Here is a 19,321-nt window from a genome sequence, read left to right on the forward strand (position 1 = left end):
AGACCAGACAGCTATTCTGCAGCAGCAGAAGGTTTACACTCGAATGTATTTCTATTTCACACATTAAGGCTAAGCAAACAGCAGGTGCATGTTATTAAATCACACTCAGAAGTGTGAAAATTATTAATTTCGATTCACTAACAGGATTAAAAGATGATCCACAAATCTAATGGTCCAAACCAAGGTGCATTCAAATTTCAAACCTACCAAGAACATACCTTATTTCTTTGGCAGATCCTGAAGTCTAGGCCGACAACCAGCTATTACTTGCTGCAAATACCCAGCATGCACTATGTTGGTGATGTCTTACACCGCTGACCCATGCTTTATCCTTACACTGGTTCCAGCAAGTTCCTGTTTTGTTGGCATCAGGTGAGGCCACTTTGCAGCCACTTAGCAACTAGGCACTTTAGCCATCATTTTGTGCTCCAGAATCAAAACTCTCATTTAATAAATTAAAGGTGACTGGGATTTTTTAAAAACAAATTGGGCTTGTGACTTTTTTTAAAACACGTTTGATACATAAAGGTGGCCTGAACCCCACTTTTAAATTTAAAAAATCATATCAGGAATGTCAAACTTCAGTCTTCCCTGGTTTTGCTGGAGAACTTGTTGGAGGAGGGCAGGCCTCAGAGGTTGTATATTAGCTCACACCTTAATTAAGGAGGCAGAGATGTTGAGTCTTTAGCAGACTTCCTGCCCCCAAAATGTACGTTAGTCATGAAGGTTAAATAGGTGTTACCATAAACTAACATAAAAGATTGAAACACTGACTAAATTCTTCCCCTCGTGCTCAACTTTCACACTCTAAGCTCTTGTGATATCACTGTTTTACTAACTCTCCAGTCATCACGTGCTAGGCTCTAAAGATATGAATTTCTAATGTGAGAAACAAGCACTGAAAATTCACTTTGTAAAAACTGTTCGGGTCTTAGTAAAGAAGGTCACAAACTCATTTTTTCCCCTTTGTAACTCACCTTTAAGAGCCTTTCTTTATGGTTGCAAACATCAACTTTTTAAATGTAAGTCAAGTGTCTTTGATACTGAGGTCTGTCTGAATCTACAAATTGACAAACAGCTCTAAGAAATGGGAACTGCTCACATTCATATCAATGGGATGTTGACTAATGTAATGATTTCAACATGATGTAACTATTTCACTGCTGATCAAAGCAGATGAGAAAGGAGATGGGCAATCATATTAAGATATGTGAGTGATGCCTATTTTGGCATCATGAGAGAGCTGATGCTTGGGAGAATAACACTTATTTTATCCCACAGATCTCACCCTACTGTTTTAATATTGTAATGTTTGCAATTGTTTATTACACAGGATAATGGATAAACTTTAGAAGAGACCCTGTATTACAGAATCCAGTTCCACTGGGACCTGTGGTAGATTTGATATAGTGCACGCTGGATTTCAACATGTAGCAGACAGCAATCTTGTGTGGGCCTAGATTTCAGGACCTGTAGAAAAAACAAGATACATTCTTAAAAAGTTACATGACCCTCTTAATAGTGGGCACCTGGAAAGTTAATTAAAAGTTCCATTTTAAGAGGCTTAATCTTATTAGTCACCTTTAGAAGGGACAGCATAGCTACCTGCCTTATCTTTACAGTGGTTGCAGGCCAGGATGAACTCCTTTGTGTGATAGGTGTGAAAGCCCAAGGGCTTGTCTTCTCATTCAGTGCTACAGTGGTGCAACTGCACTGCTGTAGCGCTTTAGTGAAGGTGCTACTACGCTGATGGGAGAGCTTCTCCCATTGGCGCAGTTAATCCACCTTCCCGAGAGGTGGTAGATAAGTCAATGGGAGAAGCTCTCCTGTCAATGTAGTGCTGTCTACACAGGGGGTTAGGTCGGTATAACTACGTTGGTCATAGGGTGTGGATTTTTCACACCCCTGAGCAAAATTAGTTAAGTCCATTTAGGTCTGAAGTGTATACCTGGCTTAAATTAAATGCTTCTCCTTCTTTGGGACATCAGTAGGTTGCTATTTATGTAGCACACTGCAAGTGCACTGAATGTCTTAAGAGACCACAGTTACAAGATCCTCCCTTTTTCATATGTTGCAATAAACATTCACCATAAAAACTACGACTTGTGACAAACGGGAGCTCTGGAAAATGCAGTAGGACTCTGCATTTTTAATGGTTCCAAGGCTAAGGAGGTTGGGAGGAGGGGAAGAGTAAGATTCTAAAGTTGGGCCCACACAAAAAGCTATCAACAAGCCCTCCTTTACTAGGTAATATTTACACAAACTACTGACAGCTAAAAAAATATATGGATAAGCTCACCCAGTCCATTCCTTTGGTGTGACAACTCATTTCCCCACAGTGCCCAGGCGTAAGAACAAGTGACTTGTAAAATCAGTGAGATCCTAAGAAAATTTTACAGTGAGTGACTGGTAAGTAGGTTGCAAAAACAAAGGAAAATTATATATATATATACACACACACATATATATATATATATATATATATAAAATCAATAGCAGACATGTATTAAGATCAGACTTCTCATATATGTATCCTTAATGCAAAATACGCTCTCATAACCATTGTACACAAGCTCACAACACCCCTACTAGTACTGAGTTATATAAATATTATGCCCAGTTTACAGAAAAAGAGCAAGAGCTAAAGGTTAAGTGACTTACCCCAGTACAAATGGCAGTTAGTAGCAGTTTGCTCTGTGTACACTAGAAAAGGAGTACTTGTGGCACCTTAGAGGCTAACCAATTTATTTAAGCATAAGCTTTTGTGAGCTACAGCTCACTTCATTGGAATGCATACTGTGGAAAATACAGAAGATGTTTGTTTTTATACAAATAAATCATGAAAAAATGGGTGTTTATCACTACAAAAGGTTTTCTCTCCCCCCACCCCACTCCCCTGCTGGTAATAGCTTATGTAAAGTGATCACTCTCCTTATGTGTATTTGTGTGTATAAAAACAAACATCTTCTGTATTTTCCACAGTATGCATCCAATGAAGTGAGCTGTAGCTCACGAAAGCTTATGCTCAAATAAATTGGTTAGTCTCTAAGGTGCCACAAGTACTCCTTTTCTTTTTGCGAATACAGACTAACATGGCTGTTACTCTGAAACCTGTGTACACTAGGGGGAACACAGGAATTGCCATTCTGGATCATAACCCAGTCCATCTAGTCTAGTATCCTGTCTCTGACAGTGGCCGGTACTAGATGCTTCAGAGGAAGGTTTAAGAACCCTGCTGTAGGTAGATGTCTGATAATCTCTCCCTCCCCACCCCACCCGCCCAGGTCTGACACACATGGTTGAAATCAGGGTAAATCTGCTGTGCAAAAAAGGCCTCGGTAGTGGGACCAATCCTCGGCTCAATCCTGTACTTCTATCAAGGTTACAGTTTAGCTTGTCAAAGGAACACTAAAAACAAACTCATTTGACTTTGCTGCACCTTTAAACGAGCTAACAAAGAGATGGCCATGGAACAGTCGTGAGGCAGCCTTCATGTTGGTGTACTGCTCTTCTGATCCTCAACTCTGCAATTTCTTCAAGAGGAAGAGTGGCAAACTTAAATTTAGGGGTGAGGAAACATGACCAACTTCACACTTTAGAGTTATGTCTGCTGCATGATATGTGAAATAGTAACATTATATATATCTATATTATATATAGATATAAAAAGCAGTGGGAGCCCAGTTAGCTACCTAGTGATGGGTGAATCAGCACTTAGTTGACCCAAAGAGAAAGTTTCTTTTATTCTAAAAAAATCTAACATCCTATGTACATTGTAAAATAAAAGTGTCCAGGTCCCTCTTTACAGACATGATGATAGCACTGTGAAAAGATAGTTAAGATTCTGTTTTGTGCCAGCTACAATTTCAAGACCAAAGTGTGATCTAGCAATATCATGGGGCTGCTATAATTAGATCTGCTGATATAGTGAATTTTACAACATGAGTAAGAACATAAGGGACAATTAAACCTAATTTTGGTTTCAAGACTAGTTTTGCGGGGCATTTAATTTGTAATCCCACTCCTTTATCATGGGCTGTTAGTAAACTCAAGGCTCAATGTACGTTTTATTTGAACTTCTGCTTCTAGTTTAGTTAACTCTTCTACTCAAGTTTCCCTCTGCAGCGGTTCCATGTGTAAACCACTAATAATCCTGCAAAGAACAAGAGAAATGAAAGGGAAGAACTCAGAGGAAGAATGATCTTGTAATGCTAGAGAATAATTTCTGCCCTGCCAATGAGCTGTGAGGTTCCAAAGTTAAGGTGAAGTGCATTCTGATAGTCTACCCTAGTCGTCTACCAAGCATTCACTTGTATTAACTAACTAAAGTAAAAGGTTTTCAAATAGTAGAGAGATATTTAGAAATAAGTTTTTGCTAGGAAAATTGGCTCCTTGCACTGAGATTTCTAATATTTACCCTTGCTCTTCGAGATAAACCCAGCAAGACAGAGGCTATGTCTACACTACACAGCCTTTAGCAACATGGCTGAGTTGCCACAGCCATGCCGCTAAAAGTCGTGCAGTGTAGCCGCTGTTTATTGGCTCTCCTGACAACAAAAAACTTCTACTCCCAACGAAAGGCATTTGCATTGTCAGCAGGAGAACACTCTTTGAAAGAACGGAGACTTTAACCCAGGTATGGCCTGCTGAAGGAATCTGAAACATTAATCGTCAATGGTGGTGTAATAGCCTACCTATTCAATAAGCACCTTTTATGTCTCCAACTACTAACAGCATCCGCAAAACCAGGAATGGATCAAACTGCCATGCAATAGCGAGTCTCAGATATTTTTCCTCTGAATCTCAAAGAGCCTCATTCTTCCTTGTTCATGCATTTATTTGAGGAATAGTCAGAATACTCATTAGGTAGCAGTTACCACCACATTTCAAGGCACTGAACCAGCTTTCACAAACATATAAGAATAGGTCAGACCAGTGTTTTTATCAGTCTGACTTCCACGGCCCTTTGACTCAGTTAGTGCTCTCCAAATGAACTTTGATTTCACATGAGCCAAGTTTAATCTCTTGTGAATGCTACTGGAGCAGCACTGTTACCCAGCAACTCTTGCACCAGGGGAGCCTATCTGTGGAAATGCAGCTTGTTTACATTTCTTTCAGAATTCACTTGCTGTTTCTACAGTTTATCAAGATGTAACTTGATAACTGACATTTGTCTCAACAGCTCACTTTATTGGCTCTTGAAGCAACTCTTCACATTTAATGTGAAAGACATCAGCCTAAGGATCCCACTGTCTGTGTCGGTCTAGTATTTCCCCTAAGTGTGTCTGTCAAGGAAAGTAACATTATGATGTTCAGTTCTGACAGATGGAATTAATAGTTCAGTCCTAGGTGCGTGAAAGAAAACAAGCCAGTATATTGGGCTCCATTACCTTAGTAATGGCAACAATTCATAATTCACAGTGAGATATGCAGCGCCTCAAGGTAATTAAAGTTTATTTAGGGATTTACCTTTACATAGTCCCAGGTGAACTGCAATGCAAAGCAAACATAACTAGATCTCATTCTTTCCTACTTTATAATCTTTAAAATTTCATAGATTTCAAGGCCAGACAGAACCATTATGATAGTCTAATCTGACGACCTGCATATTACAGGCCAGAGAACCTCACCCAATAATACCTGCCTCAAGACCATAAATTCTGGTTAAGCTATAGCATATCTTTTTGAAAAAAGATAGCCAGTCTTGATTTAAAGAGGTCAAGTAATGGAGAATCCAGATTAGCTCATCAGAGCTTTACTTCCCTCACTGTTAGACTTGCCTAATGAAGCAGCATGAGGCTGTCCCCCAAGCTGCCCCTCTCTCTTCACCCCTAGCTGTGATCCTTCCACCCTGCTTGGGGTGAGGGGCTGGAGAGAGGGGAGGGGTGAAGCTGCAGCTCAGTTTACAGTTTTATGTGACATTATTCACACCTAATAAGGACTTGTCCAGATGGCGAAATTAACCAGAATAGCTATTCTGGAATATCTTTTTTTTTCTGATTTTGCTTAACCCACTTTAGAAGCAGATTAAGATAAATCAGAAAAAGGAACTTTTTATTCTGCAATAAGAATATCCATATGGGGGATGGGATGGGGGGGGGAAGCAATTCCAGAATAGCTACTGCACTTTATATTGACACCCTGCCTTTATTCTGGAATAATTTCCCTATGCAGACAAACCCTAAAGTGCATACCAAGGCCCTCTCTCAAAAGGAGGGCTATTTTTAATGTGTAAAGACTATTTAAAAAAAAAAAAAAAAAGAGAGCAAGAGAGCGAGATTTGAGGAAATCTTTTATTCACTATAAAGCAGCGTTTCCCAAACTTGGGACGTGGCCAGTGGGAGCCGCGATCGGCCGAACCTGCAGACGCGGCAGGTAAACAAACTGGCCCGGCGCGCTGAACAAGCGGTGTCCCAAGTCTGGGAAACCCTGCTATAAAGAATCAAAGAAACAAAGGGACTGTTTTGGATCCCAATTACTTTTAGCTGATTAATTTATAGTTAAATACAGAGTATTTTGGTCTAAATACAACAAAATGGCCACTAAGTTATTTAAAAATCAAGAGATGAACAAATTTCAGGTCCTGAACAGTACCAATCCAAAGACATCAGCCCAGTTGATGTTGGTTTCCCCATTCAGTTAGGAAAGTAACCACACCCAAATTTGTCATTTTGGACAAGATCAAACCAGTCCCTCAGGAAAGTATTTTCACTATGAAAGACTGTCAATTCTTTCCATCAGAAAAGAGGCAGGACAAAAGACTGTCCATAATATAGCTGGCTCAGCAAGAATGGCTGGATCAGGAATCCACACCCTACACTGGTGAATAGTTTGAGGGGGTTTTTTAATATAAAGATACTTAGGAGTCCTTATATCGTGCTTTTCATCAGTAGATCTCAAGGGAGGTCAGTACCGTTACTCCCCTTTTAAAGAGGGGGGATAGGATGCACAGTTAGGTGAAGTAAATTGCTCAAGCTCAACCAGCAGTCCAGTGGCAGATTCAAGAGTGGAACTCAGGCCTCTTGGACTCCCAGTGCTGTATTCTAGCCACTAGGCAACAAGGCTATGAAGAGAAATCAGAGTACGGACAGTTTTTTTTTTTGTTTGTTTGTTTTTTTTGGGGGGGGGGGGGAGAATGTAACAAAAATTAAAACTTACCTTAAAAAAGGCAAACCATTTGTAATCATTTATTACAACTTCGAAGCCTTGATTGTAAATTATGGTGAAGAAGCCAAAATTGCCCAGATCATCTTGAGCCACAGCCACCTTCTGAAGAGTCACAACTACCTTTTTTTCCACAGGTCCTGAAGAGATGAGACAGGTTTTACACGGATGGGTTAAACCAGAAAGTTACTACGCCACTTCCGCCGTTACACGACCAGACTTGAAAATAAAGTACTAGCATTAGGGCTGCCATGACATGCAGAAAGCACTACTCCGGCAGACAAACTTTTATCAGGCTCAGTTTTTTGCTTGATGTATTTTTCCTGTTGGTGCACTTGACTTCTTTCAGAGCTTTATGGTTTATATATATATATCTGGGTTTGGCACGTGAGAAGTACTGAGCACCTGTTGCAGGAATAGATTTATTTTCCTGAAGTGGAATCTATTACACAAGCTTTCTTAACTCTGGATATTAATAGCAGTGAAATGATTGGCCCCATCACAGCAAAACTGGAAGTGGCTTCTTGACACACATCTGTCGCTAAGTATTATCAGTACTCTGCCATTCAGTGCCATGCAGCCTAGAACAGACATTGCATAGCAGTTCCAACAGGGGCAGGGAAATGCCAAATAAAACTACCACCGGGGCAATATGAGAAAGAGGCCCAATTTTAGATGACTTATGTGCATTCCTCATACTGGGCTAGGGGAGAAAGCAGCTGTTGGACAGTTTCACCAATGGCACTCGATTAAATTCACATCCACATAGGACATTTAAAATATTTTTGAAACCATTTTTAAATATGGGGCGGCAATCAGATTTGCATATAGCCATGTTCCAAACCATTGTAATTGTTTTAAAAGAAAAGGTCTCTGGCCCCGATCCACTGCAACGACTGCCTTTTAGATGCTTAAAAGTCACAGAAGCACACTGTGATCCCCGAAGTCTGAGTTAGGCACCTAGGTTCCCCAAACAATGCATGGGGAGAAACAGGTGACTTAGAATGTGATCCACAAATCCTAGCAAGCTGGGCAGGGAGCTTCCTAAACTAGCCAGTGGAAGATGCCGATGACAGCAGTGTGTCTAAGACCAACCCTTTCAGAGAGAGGCACCTAAGCCCCAGCTGCAGGAGGTGCCTATCTCTGGTCTGGAACCAGAAGACGACAGTTATTCCACTGTGTAACTTGTCTGTATAGGACCAATCCAGTAAGTGCACTCAGAGGCTGTATAACCCCACACAAAACATTTAGGCCAGTGGCTAAAGTACTCACCTGGGATGTGGGAGACCCCCATTACAAGTCCCTCCTCTGCCAGATGAGAAGGGATTTGAACAGAGATCAGCTACCTCGCAGGTAGCAGGGCAGGACAAGAGGTTCAAACTACAGCAGAGCAGATTTAGATTAAATCTCACGAAAAACTTCACAAAAATAAAAGGAGTACTTGTGGCACCTTAGAGACTAACCAATTTATTTGAGCATGAGCTTTCGTGAGCTACAGCTCTGATGAAGTGGAAGCTTCTTCACTGGAGATTTTCAAAAGGAGGCTGGATAGCCATCCGTCTTGGATGGTTTAGACCCAACAAATCCTGCACCTTGGCAGGGGTTAGCCTAGACGACCCTTGGGGTCCCTTCTAACCCTATGGTTCTATGATTCTAAGGCAGCTCCCTGCTCTGTGGATCACTCTGTGGTTTAGGAGACAGGGCATATTTACACCACTTTGAGATTGGGTGTGATTCCTCGATTGAGGAGATATACTCATGCTAACAATAAAGCAGAGCTGTGGCAGCACAAGAGGGGGGCGGAGCCAGCAGAATCTGTGATGGGCCCTAGCTGGGGTGGTTAGCCCCTCCCACTGCTTGCACTATAGCAGCTACACTCCATTTTTAGTGCACTAGCTTGAGGAGAGCTAGCATGTGTATCTCCTCGAGCTGGGAATCAGTCGCACACTCAGCTCGAAGTGAGTGCATGCCCAGAGGCAGGGTCAGGCACACTTTACTGCAAAAATGTAGGTGCCAAGCGAATTTAGGCACCTACGGGGTTAAGCTGCAGTCAAGCAGGAGTTTTGTAGATCACAGTGGCTTCTAAAAATGGGAATTAGGTGCCTAAATCTGGGGGTTAGAGACTTGAAGTACCTTTATGAATCCAGGCCCCTGCCCCATTAGAAAAGGCATCCAAGACTACTACAACCATTTTTTAAACACAAAAGTAGCGAAGTCTTGTTCCTGGCATAAGCAAGGTCAAAAAGCCAAGTAAAATGAAATCAGATGTAACTTTCCTTTTTAAAAGGAAGGTACAAGCCTTAAAAACATAAATTACTCAAATGTGTAGGCTTGGTTTACTTGTAACCAATGTGCCCTTTAGCATCCCATGGTGAACAGGAAGGGAAATACCATTGTTGGTCACTATTCCCATCCTAACCTCCGGAACTTATCATAACATATTGCTGCTTAGTAACAGAATAAAAATGCCTATATTTGTAAGAGAAAAGTTCTGAAACAGTTTTTACAGCTCACATTGAGTTCCCTACAGAATTGTTGGGGCTAACACCCAATGTCTCATTCTACTTCCTCTTTTGATATCTGAATCGATACATCAGAGTGGGAATTTCCTAAGACAGGCCAGCTAAACGTTAACCAGATGATCACTTTAGATAAGCTATTACCAGCAGGACAGTGGGGTGGGAGGAGGTATTTTTTCATATTCTCTATGTATAAATAAAGTCTGCTGCAGTTTCCAAGGCATGCATCCGATGAAGTGAGCTGTAGCTCACGAAAGCTCATGCTCAAATAAATTGGTTAGTCTCTAAGGTGCCAGAAGTACTCCTTTTCTGTTAACCAGAAAGTAATTTAAAGAGAAGAAACAAATACACAAGTTTCTACGAACTCGGGTCCAAGGGCCACGTAATCCAGACAATCTTTTTACAAAAATATCCCGTGTGGTTTTACAGTCACCCACTAAATGAATTAGGGGGCAGATTTGGGGGGGGCAGATTTGGGGGGGGGCTGGGGTGGAGAGAAAGGATCTGTTCAAACAGGAGTGGATCAGACATACCCCATGGTTTTTAAAAACCAGGGGAACAGAATGTGTTTTACCAACACTCTTAAGGGGGCCAAGGGGGCTTTTTTGTTCGTTTTTAAAAGGATTTTAACTAAAGCGTGTTTGTCTGAGATTGTCACAAGCTGATTATCGTGCTGGCCAGAGGGGGGGAAAAGCAAAAAGAGAAAACCAGGTGGAGAAAGAAAATGGGGGGGGGGGGAAGAGAGAGAGAGAAATGCCCCCCCCCCCAGCACTTACCCATCTCGGAGCAGTTAATGTGTCGGTTCTGGCCCCCCTTCCCCACCCGGAAGACCCAAGTGCCCTCCAGGTCCGCAAAGCTGCAGTTGGCCGGGGTGTCGGCCAGCGACTCCCGGAGCTGGCAGAGCAGGAGGACGGGGAAAAGGCACCATGCCAAGCGCCCCATGCCTGCGGGCGGCGGCGCCACACAGCCCCGCTGCTGGGGGAGCCGAGTCACCGGAGGGGCGCTGAACCGGGCGGCGCGGAGACAGCCCAGCAAGGGCGGTAGTGGCCTCCCTCTCCCGGCTCTGCACGCTACCAGGTTGGGGCCGGCGGGGATGAAGAGCCAGACCCGCCCCGGAGGGATCACGTGGAGAAGGGGAAGGTGGCCTCCTCCCCTGCCCTGCCCTGCCCGGGAGCGGGCCTACCGGCTGCAGCAAGCCGGATGCAGCAGCAGCAAACCCAGCTCGCTCGTGGGGTGACAGGTCTGTTATCCCGGGCTAGCCGCGCACCGTCCCCCAGCATCATTCATGATCTTCCCCGGGGCTTCAGACAATGCAGAGGCAGAGACCTGGCTGGAGCAGATCCGCCCCCCACTGAACAACCTGTGGGCTGCCGCTTTAAAAAAAATCATCCCCTCCCCCCCAAAAAAAAAAAACACAAACAAAAAACAAACGCTGGCCATCCAAAAACTTTCCATTTTTGACAAAATCCTCATTTAAGTACAACAACAATCTTTAGTCAAAACATTTTCAGCCAGCTGTGTTAGAAATACCCCCCCCCCCCCCATTATAGAGATGGGGCAAAACCAGTGTTGCCAGTTCCTCCCTCTTCCACCTCCCACTGAATTTGGGGGTGGGGGGTTGAGGGAGGTTCATATGAAATAGAAGCCAGATCCAAACTGTTTCTGGTTGTAGCGAATTGGTTCCTAGATCAGAACCACCGCTGCTTCTGATTTGGCAACTCTCCATTGACCAGTTTTTACAGAATCAAAATCAAACCAGCTTGATTTGTCTGTTGCAGAGATAGAGCAAACTCCCAACCCTTTTGTGTGTTGACTCTCCCACCACTGAATTTGGGGGATTCAAATTAAAGAGAATCTGCCTAGTTTTGCAAACCCCAGGCTTACAAAGAAGGAAGTGCAAAACGAAACCACAGAACCCCTCCAGCTCATCAGCTGATAAACTAACCATCCAGCCTGACTTACACATTCAGAGAAATCCTGGTGTGTTTTGAACTTCTTATTCTCCCTCATATTTTAATACAGCTTCTTCAAACGTAAAACATTGTGTCCCTTTTTCCCAGCTGCCTTTCTCTTCTGCTCAGAGGGCACAGTAATTACATGGCAGCTAGGGTTTGTCTACACTAGTGCTCCCACCATTTCCCCATAATTATTAATCAGGCTAAGTAATGCCTAGGGACCTGCTGACAAGAGGGTCCTGTTGTGCTGGCAGTGTATAACACAGAGTAGCAGACTGTCCCTATTCTGCAGCGCTTACATTCTAAGTAGACAAAACACATATAATTTTTACAGACAGTAGCAAACATCCAAGTTCGAATTTTCAAACGAACATGTATTAGCTAAATAGCCTGTCGGAATACTCAAATTTGCAGCCTTAGGGGTGTCTTCACGTACAGCAAGACAAGGAAGAACTTTAATGAAGATGCTACTTCACTGACGAGAGAAGAGGTAGCCGTGTTAATGGGAGAAGCTTTCCCATCGACACGGCGCTGTCTACACAGAAGGTTAGGTCATGACACTATGTTGCTCAAGGCCATGGATTTTTCACACCCCTGAATGAAGTGGTTGTACCAATATAGGGCTGTAGTGTAGACCTGGCTTCAGTGGCTTACAAGGTCCTTTCAAACGAGTAGACTGCCAGAATATGACAGGTATATCCAGTAACCATGGATAAGCACATGAAGAGAGTGTTCCTGATAAGAACATCAACTGTGAAATGGTTAACTGTGTGAGCATTTACATGCAAACCCATGGAATGAAGGAGTTCACATTTCTCTTAATGGCTGTTGTTTCATTGTGTCTGCAGATTCCAAATGTGCATAGCTTTCCATTCTGAAGGTTATGTCTATAAAAAGAGAAACTAGACAATTTATGCAAGAGTGAATGGATTCTGGAGAGGAGCAGCGGGGAATAAGATACATAGAAATAACCTATGCTAGTGGAAAGAAAAGGAGTACTTGTGGCACCTTAGAGACTAACAAATTTATTTGAGCATAAGCTTTCGTGAGCTACAGCTCACTTCATCAGATGCATGCCGTGGAAAATACAGTGGGGAGATTAATATACACAGAGAACATGAAACAATGGGTGTTACCATACACACTGTAACCAGAGTGATCAGGTAAGGTGAGCTATTACCAGCAGGAGAGCTAGGGAGGGGTGGGGGGAAACCTTTTGTAGTGATAATCAAGGTGGGCCATTTCCAGCAGTTGACAAGAAGTCTGAGGAACGTTAAGGGGGGGAGCGGAAGGGGGGGAATAAACATGGTGAAATAGTTTTACTTTACTGTATATAATGTCTTCTGCAGTTTCCACAGTATGCATCCGATGAAGTGAGCTGTAGCTCACGAAAGCTTATGCTCAAATAAATTGGTTAGTCGCTAAGGTGCCACAAGTACTCCTTTTCTTTTTGTGAATACTGACTAACACGGCTGTTACTCTGAAACCTGTCAAATAAATATGTTAGTCTCTAAGGTGCCACAAGTCCTCCTTTTCTTTTTGCGGATACAGACTAACACGGCTGCTACTCTGAAACCTGTGCTAGTGGAGTTTGCAGAAATTTAAGCAATGAAGTGTTGACACTGAAATTAATGCATCACTTTGACTAAAGGTGTATTTTTAAACTGTTTAAGTTAAACCAGTGGAAACCCCTGTGTAGACACTTATTTTGGTTTAAAAGTGGTTTATAGCAGTTTAGCTTAAATCAATTCATAAATGAGTTAAGCAATACCTGGTTTAAACCAAAATCAGAGTGTCCACATGGTCTTCTGCACTGGTTTAACTAAATTAGCTTAAAATCACACCTTTAGTTAAAAGAGAGCACTGAATTTCAATGCTAATACTTCACAGCTTGAATTTCTTCCAGTCATCCTTAAGGGGAGGAATTAGTTTCAATGTCAACATTGCTAGAACCATCATCTAGTAAAGTCCTTGTTCAGGGCAACAAAAAAACAATAACAAACTGTACTTATTCAGAGACTATCATTAGACGTTTTACAAAGGTGGGTGAAGTAAAATTCCTCCCACATTGCAGATAAGGAAACTGGCATAAATTCAATGCAGTGAAACTTCGCTGGGATGAGAAGCTATACAAATGTTAGGTTTCAGAGTAACAGCCGTGTTAGTCTGTATTAGTTAGTTAGTTAGTTAGTCTGTTGTCAAGGTACCGAAATAAAAAAGGAACAGACCCCTAATGGATATGACAGAGGTAGCTACAATTTGTTTTCCATATGCACTGCCATTTCTGACTGTTCCTGATCTGGTGACAGGTGGCTACATAGCATGATGCCATCTCTTCTGACTCTCACCTTTAACCCATGGTGTCAGGACACAATGTTTACCTCCTCGCTTTCTGAGGGCAAGTTTTCTTGATAACTTGAGGAAATATCCTTCTTGCACTTCCTCTTATTTTGGAGCAGAAAACATCTCTCTATCTTAGGGCTTGCCTACACTTTCAGCACTCTGCCACTGTAGCGCTTAGTACTTATGCTGATGGCGTAAGTACTCCATCTCCCCAAAAAGAAGTAGCTTTGTCGATGAGAGAAGCCCTCCTGTTGACACAGTGTTGTCTACACTGGAGTTTAGGTCAGTATAACTACATCACCCAGGGGTGTGGAATTAGTTACACCTCCGTAAGTTTGTACTGTAGACCAAGCTTCAATCTCTCCTCTGTCACATTGATTGTATACGGGTTTGGACTGTGCTTTGTGCCTCCCTTTCCACGTGTAGTTGATGGTCGCTGAAGGCTTGTCTACACGCTAAGTTGCACCTGTTTAACTTAAATCTGTTTAGAGTCACACCTTCAGGCTATGTCCACTTGTGTAACTCCTTGCCAGAGATGTTGTGAAGGCCAAGACTATAACAGGGTTAAAAAAAAACCCCAAAAACCTAGATAATTTCATGGAGGATAGGTCCATCGATAGCTATTAGCCAGAATGGAGAGGGATGGTGTCCCTAGCCTCAGTTTGCCAGAAGCTGGGAATGGGTGATGGGATGGATCACTTGATGATTACCTGTTCTTTTCATTCCCTCTGGGACAGCTGGCATTGGTCACTGTTGGAAGACAGGATACTGAGCTAGCATGGACCTTTGGCCTGACCCAGCATGGTCGTTCTTATGTCTTCACTGCAAATACAGGTATGTCTTTACATCGAGATAGCTAATGATATAAAATCCTTGTGGAAATAAGGCACAGGTAGATTTTACCTCCAGGTAGCTAGTGGAACTCAACCTGTATCCCCTACCTGACATTTACCTTGAGTAGCTACATGGAGTTAAAAGCTACCTGTGCCATTTCTCTGCTAGGACTGTACATTGAGATAGTTATCACAATATCACCCAGGGAAGATACAGACTTAAACTTCTACCACTGTGCATGTAGACTAGGTCTTAGGTAAGATTCAGCCTTGGTTTTGCAGATTTCAATGCAGTGAGTTCTAACTTGATAGTTTGGAACAGAAGTGTTAACAGTGTTGTCTCTGTGTTGTTGTAGTCATGTTGGTCCCAGCATATTAGAGGGACAAGGTGGGTGAGGTAATATCTTTTATTGGACCAAATTCTCAGTACCTTTCCTAGACCTGAAGAAGAGCTCTGCATAGCTTAAGCTTTTGTGAGCTACAGCTCACTTCATCGGATGCGTGCCCTGGAAAATACAGTGGGGAGATTTTATATACACAGAGAACATGAAACAATGGGTGTTACCATACACACTGTAACAAGAGTGATCAGGTAAAGTGAGCTATTACTAGCAGGAGAGTGGGGGTGGGGTGGGGGTGGGGGGCGGGGGAAGAAACCTTTTGTAGTGATAATCAAGATAGACCATTTCCAGCAGTTGACAAGAACGTGTGAGGAACAGTAGGGGAGGGGGAAATAAACATGGGGAAATAGTTTTACTTTATGTAATGACCCATCCACTCCCAGTCTTTATTCAAGCTTAAGTTAATTGTATCCAGTTTGCAAATTAATTCCAATTCAGCAGTCTCTCGTTGGAGTCTGTTTTTGAAATTTTTTTTGTTGAAGAATTGCCACTCTTAGGTCTGTAATCGAGTGACCAAAGAGATTGAAGTGTTCTCCAACTGGTTTTTGAATGTTATAATTCTTGACATCTGATTTGTGTCCATTTATTCTTTTACATAGAGACTGTCCAGTTTGACCAGTGTACATGGCAGAGGGGCATTGCTGGCACATGATGGCGTATATCACATTGGTAGATGTGCAGGTGAACGAGCCTCTGATAGCGTGGCTGATGTGATAGGCCCTATGATGGTGTCCCCTGAATAGATATGTGGACACAGTTGGCAACGGGCTTTGTTGCAAGGATAGGTTCCTGGGTTAGTGTTTTTGTTGTGTGGTGTATGGTTGCTGGCGAGTATTTGCGTCAGGTAGGGGGGCTGTCTGTAAGCAAGGACTGGCCTGTCTCCTGTCTGTGAGAGTGATGGGTTGTCCTTCAGGATAGGTTGTAGATCCTTGATGATGCATTGGAGAGGTTTTAGTTGGGGGCTGAAGTGATGGCTAGTGGCGTTCTGTTATTTTCTTTGTTGGGCCTGTCCTGTAGTAGGTCACTTCTGGGTACTCTTCTGGCTCTGTCAGTCTGTTTCTTCACTTCAGCAGGTGGGTATTGTAGTTGTAAGAATGCTTGATAGAGGTCTTATAGGTGTTTGTCTCTGTCTGAGGGGTTGGAGCAAATGCGGTTATAACATTCAAAAACCAGTCGGAGAACACTTCAATCTCTTTGGTCGCTTGATTACAGACCTAAAAGTGGCAATTCTTCAACAAAAAACTTCAAAAACAGACTCCAACGAGAGACTGCTGAATTGGAATTAATTTGCAAACTGGATACAATTAACTTAAGCTTGAATAAAGACTGGGATTGGATGTGTCATTACACAAAGTAAAACTATTTCCCCATGTTTATTTCCCCCCCACACTATTCCTCACACGTTCTTGTCAACTGCTGGAAATGGCCTAGCTTCAACTCAAGTTGCAGTGGGGAAGGTTTAGATTGGATATTAGGAAAAACTTTTTCACTAAGAGGGTGGTGAAACACTGGAATGCGTTACCTAGGGAGGTGGTAGAATCTCCTTCCTTAGAGGTTTTTAAGGTCAGGCTTGACAAAGCCCTGGCTGGGATGATTTAACTGGGAATTGGTCCTGCTTTGAGCAGGGGGTTGGACTAGATGACCTTCTGGGGTCCCTTCCAACCCTGATATTCTATGATTCTATGATTATCACTACAAAAGGTTTTTTTCCCCCCCGCTTTCCTGCTGGTAATATCTCACCTTACCTGATCACTCTGGTTACAGTGTGTATGGTAACACCCATTGTTTCATGTTCTCTGTGTATATAAAATCTCCCCACTGTATTTTCCATAGCATGCATCCGATGAAGTGAGCTGTAGCTCACGAAAGCTTATGCTCAAATAAATTGGTTAGTCTCTAAGGTGCCACAAGTACTCCTTTTCTTTTTGCGGATACAGACTACCACGGCTGCTACTCTGAAATCTGCATATCTTGAAAGCATGTCTCTTTCACCAACAGAAGTTGGTCCAATAAGAGATGCTACCTCACCCACCTTGTCTCTTTAACTGGTTCAGCTAGCTTCCCTGATCTGTGCAGAGTGTCTTATGACAGAAGCAAGAATAGAGAATTCTGTATTGGCAAAGGGTGGGGAGGGAGGGGAGTAGATGATGGGTCTGGACTGTGACCGTTTAAATGCTAATATTATAAAGTGCTGGGTAAATCACAAATTCAACAGGAGTCTAATAGAGTTTGGATTTGTTTCTTTGACAGCTAGGATGCCATAACATTAGCATTTATATAGTCCTGAGTAGGCTCTGAAGTTAACATCTCACTGAGAGGGTCCACAACTTTGTTGCTGTTATTTTTTGTCTGTGGACAGTTTTCTGCAAGGTCTGTCTCCGATGCCAGCTCTACACTATGAAATTAGGGCAGTATAACTATGTCGCTCAGGGTGTGAAAAATCCAGATCCCTGAGCAACGCGGTTAAACCAACCTAACTCCTGGTATAGACATGGGGAGTATGTATAACGTAGGCAGCATCTTAGATATATAGATATTTAGGTCAGAAGGGACCATTATGATCATCTAGTCTGACCGCCTGCACAACGCAGGCCACAGAATTTCACCCACCACTCCTGCAAAAAACCTCACACCTATATCTGTGCTATTGAAGTCCTCAAATCGTAGTTTAAAGACTTCAAGGAGCAGAGAATCCTCTAGCAAGTGACCTGTGCCCCATGCTACAGAGGAAGGCGAAAAACCTCCAGGGCCTCTTCCAATCTGCCCTGGAGGAAAATTCCTTCCCGACCCCAAATATGGCGATCAGCTAAACCCTGAGCATATGGGCAAGATTCATCAGCCAGATACTACAGAAAATTCTTTCCTGGGTAACTCGGACCCCACCCCATCTAATATCCCATCACAGGCTATTGGGCCTATTTACCATGAATATTTAATTATCAAAACCATGTTATCCCATCATACCATCTCCTCCATAAACTTATCGAGTTTAATCTTAAAGCCAGATAGATCTTTTGCCCCCACTGCTTCCCTTGGAAGGCTATTCCAAAACTTCACTCCTCTGATGGTTAGAAACCTTCGTCTAATTCCTAGTCTAAATTTCCTGGTGGCCAGTTTATATCCATTTGTTCTTGTGTCCACATTGGTACTGAGCTTAAATAATTCCACTCCCTCTCCAGTATTTATCCTCACTGAAGCACTACAGCAGCCCAGCTGCAGCATTGTAAGTGTAGACCTGCTCCTAGTTGCATGGCTTTGAAAAGTGAAGCTCTGTCTACAAAGGCTTTGTCTTCACTGACTTTTTTGTTTTTTACAGTGAGAAAAGGAATGAAACTGAGACCTTTTCACAGGAGCGGAGGAGAGAGAGAGAGAAAGACATGTTATGAAAAACACCTTTATCCCCATAAAATTGCATTAAAAACTATTAAAGTGTTATACAATTAAATTATATACACAAAAGCATATGAATAAAATAAAGCCAAACACCTTTTAAAGAAACACTAAACATGGATCACTAAAGCGGCAGGATCACCAAGTTCACTCCAAATATTGTTAACACACCAAGTCAACCAAAAAGTGTCCAGGTTACAAGTCAATTTGTAAAAGGTGTAACCAATTTGCAGCCAGGCCACAATCAGTGCACGGAACAGCTCTGGCACCTCACATCACTTTATCCGGGCCATTCTGTTGTGGTGAGATTTCAAAACAGCTAGTTTTTGCTTGAACAAGCAAAACCTTAGCCAGGCAGGAAACTGGCCAAATGCGAGCACTATATCTCACTCTGAGAACAAACCAGGAAGCACTGGCTAAGAACCCCATTAATCTTTAAGACATTAAAAATGTTGTACAATAAAGAAATAAATGAAGAGAACACTGACCTGATCCCGAAAGCTTCTAATGTTTTGAAAAGATAGCTATGGTTAACTCTATCAAAGGCCTTTTCCTGGTATCATTGAAACAAGCCTCACATCCAGATTACAAAGTTTGCTAACAGTAAAAACATCATAAATTAAAAACAAATTCTCAAAAATACAGAGATACAAATAAAATATGTTTGATCTGGGTGTATCAAAGAATCCAGACAGTCCTTCAGTCGGTTGGCTAAA

The 19,321-nt window shown here is 42.5% G+C and overlaps 1 protein-coding gene and 1 long non-coding RNA gene across 2 annotated transcripts in view; one reads left to right on the forward strand and one right to left on the reverse strand.

Annotated features, from left to right (window-relative positions):
- CTSC (cathepsin C) overlaps positions 1–10,814 on the reverse strand; it is a 33,530-nt gene extending 22,716 nt beyond the window's left edge. The window contains exons 1-2 of the mRNA XM_073336719.2: positions 10,460–10,814; positions 7,159–7,304 (exon numbers count right to left, since the gene is read on the reverse strand). Coding sequence (XP_073192820.1) covers positions 7,159–7,304; positions 10,460–10,625 — 312 coding nt within the window. The 5' untranslated portion in view covers positions 10,626–10,814. The remainder of the gene's footprint in view (positions 1–7,158; positions 7,305–10,459) is intronic.
- LOC140908840 (uncharacterized) lies at positions 10,530–19,092 on the forward strand. The gene is made up of 3 exons (XR_012157990.2): positions 10,530–10,923; positions 14,719–14,815; positions 18,532–19,092. It is a non-coding gene; the product is annotated as an uncharacterized LOC140908840 (long non-coding RNA).
- The last annotated feature ends 229 nt before the right edge of the window (positions 19,093–19,321 follow it).

Source organism: Lepidochelys kempii, chromosome 1 (genome assembly GCF_965140285.1).
Source record: "Lepidochelys kempii isolate rLepKem1 chromosome 1, rLepKem1.hap1, whole genome shotgun sequence".
Classification (NCBI taxonomy): Eukaryota; Metazoa; Chordata; order Testudines; family Cheloniidae; genus Lepidochelys; species Lepidochelys kempii.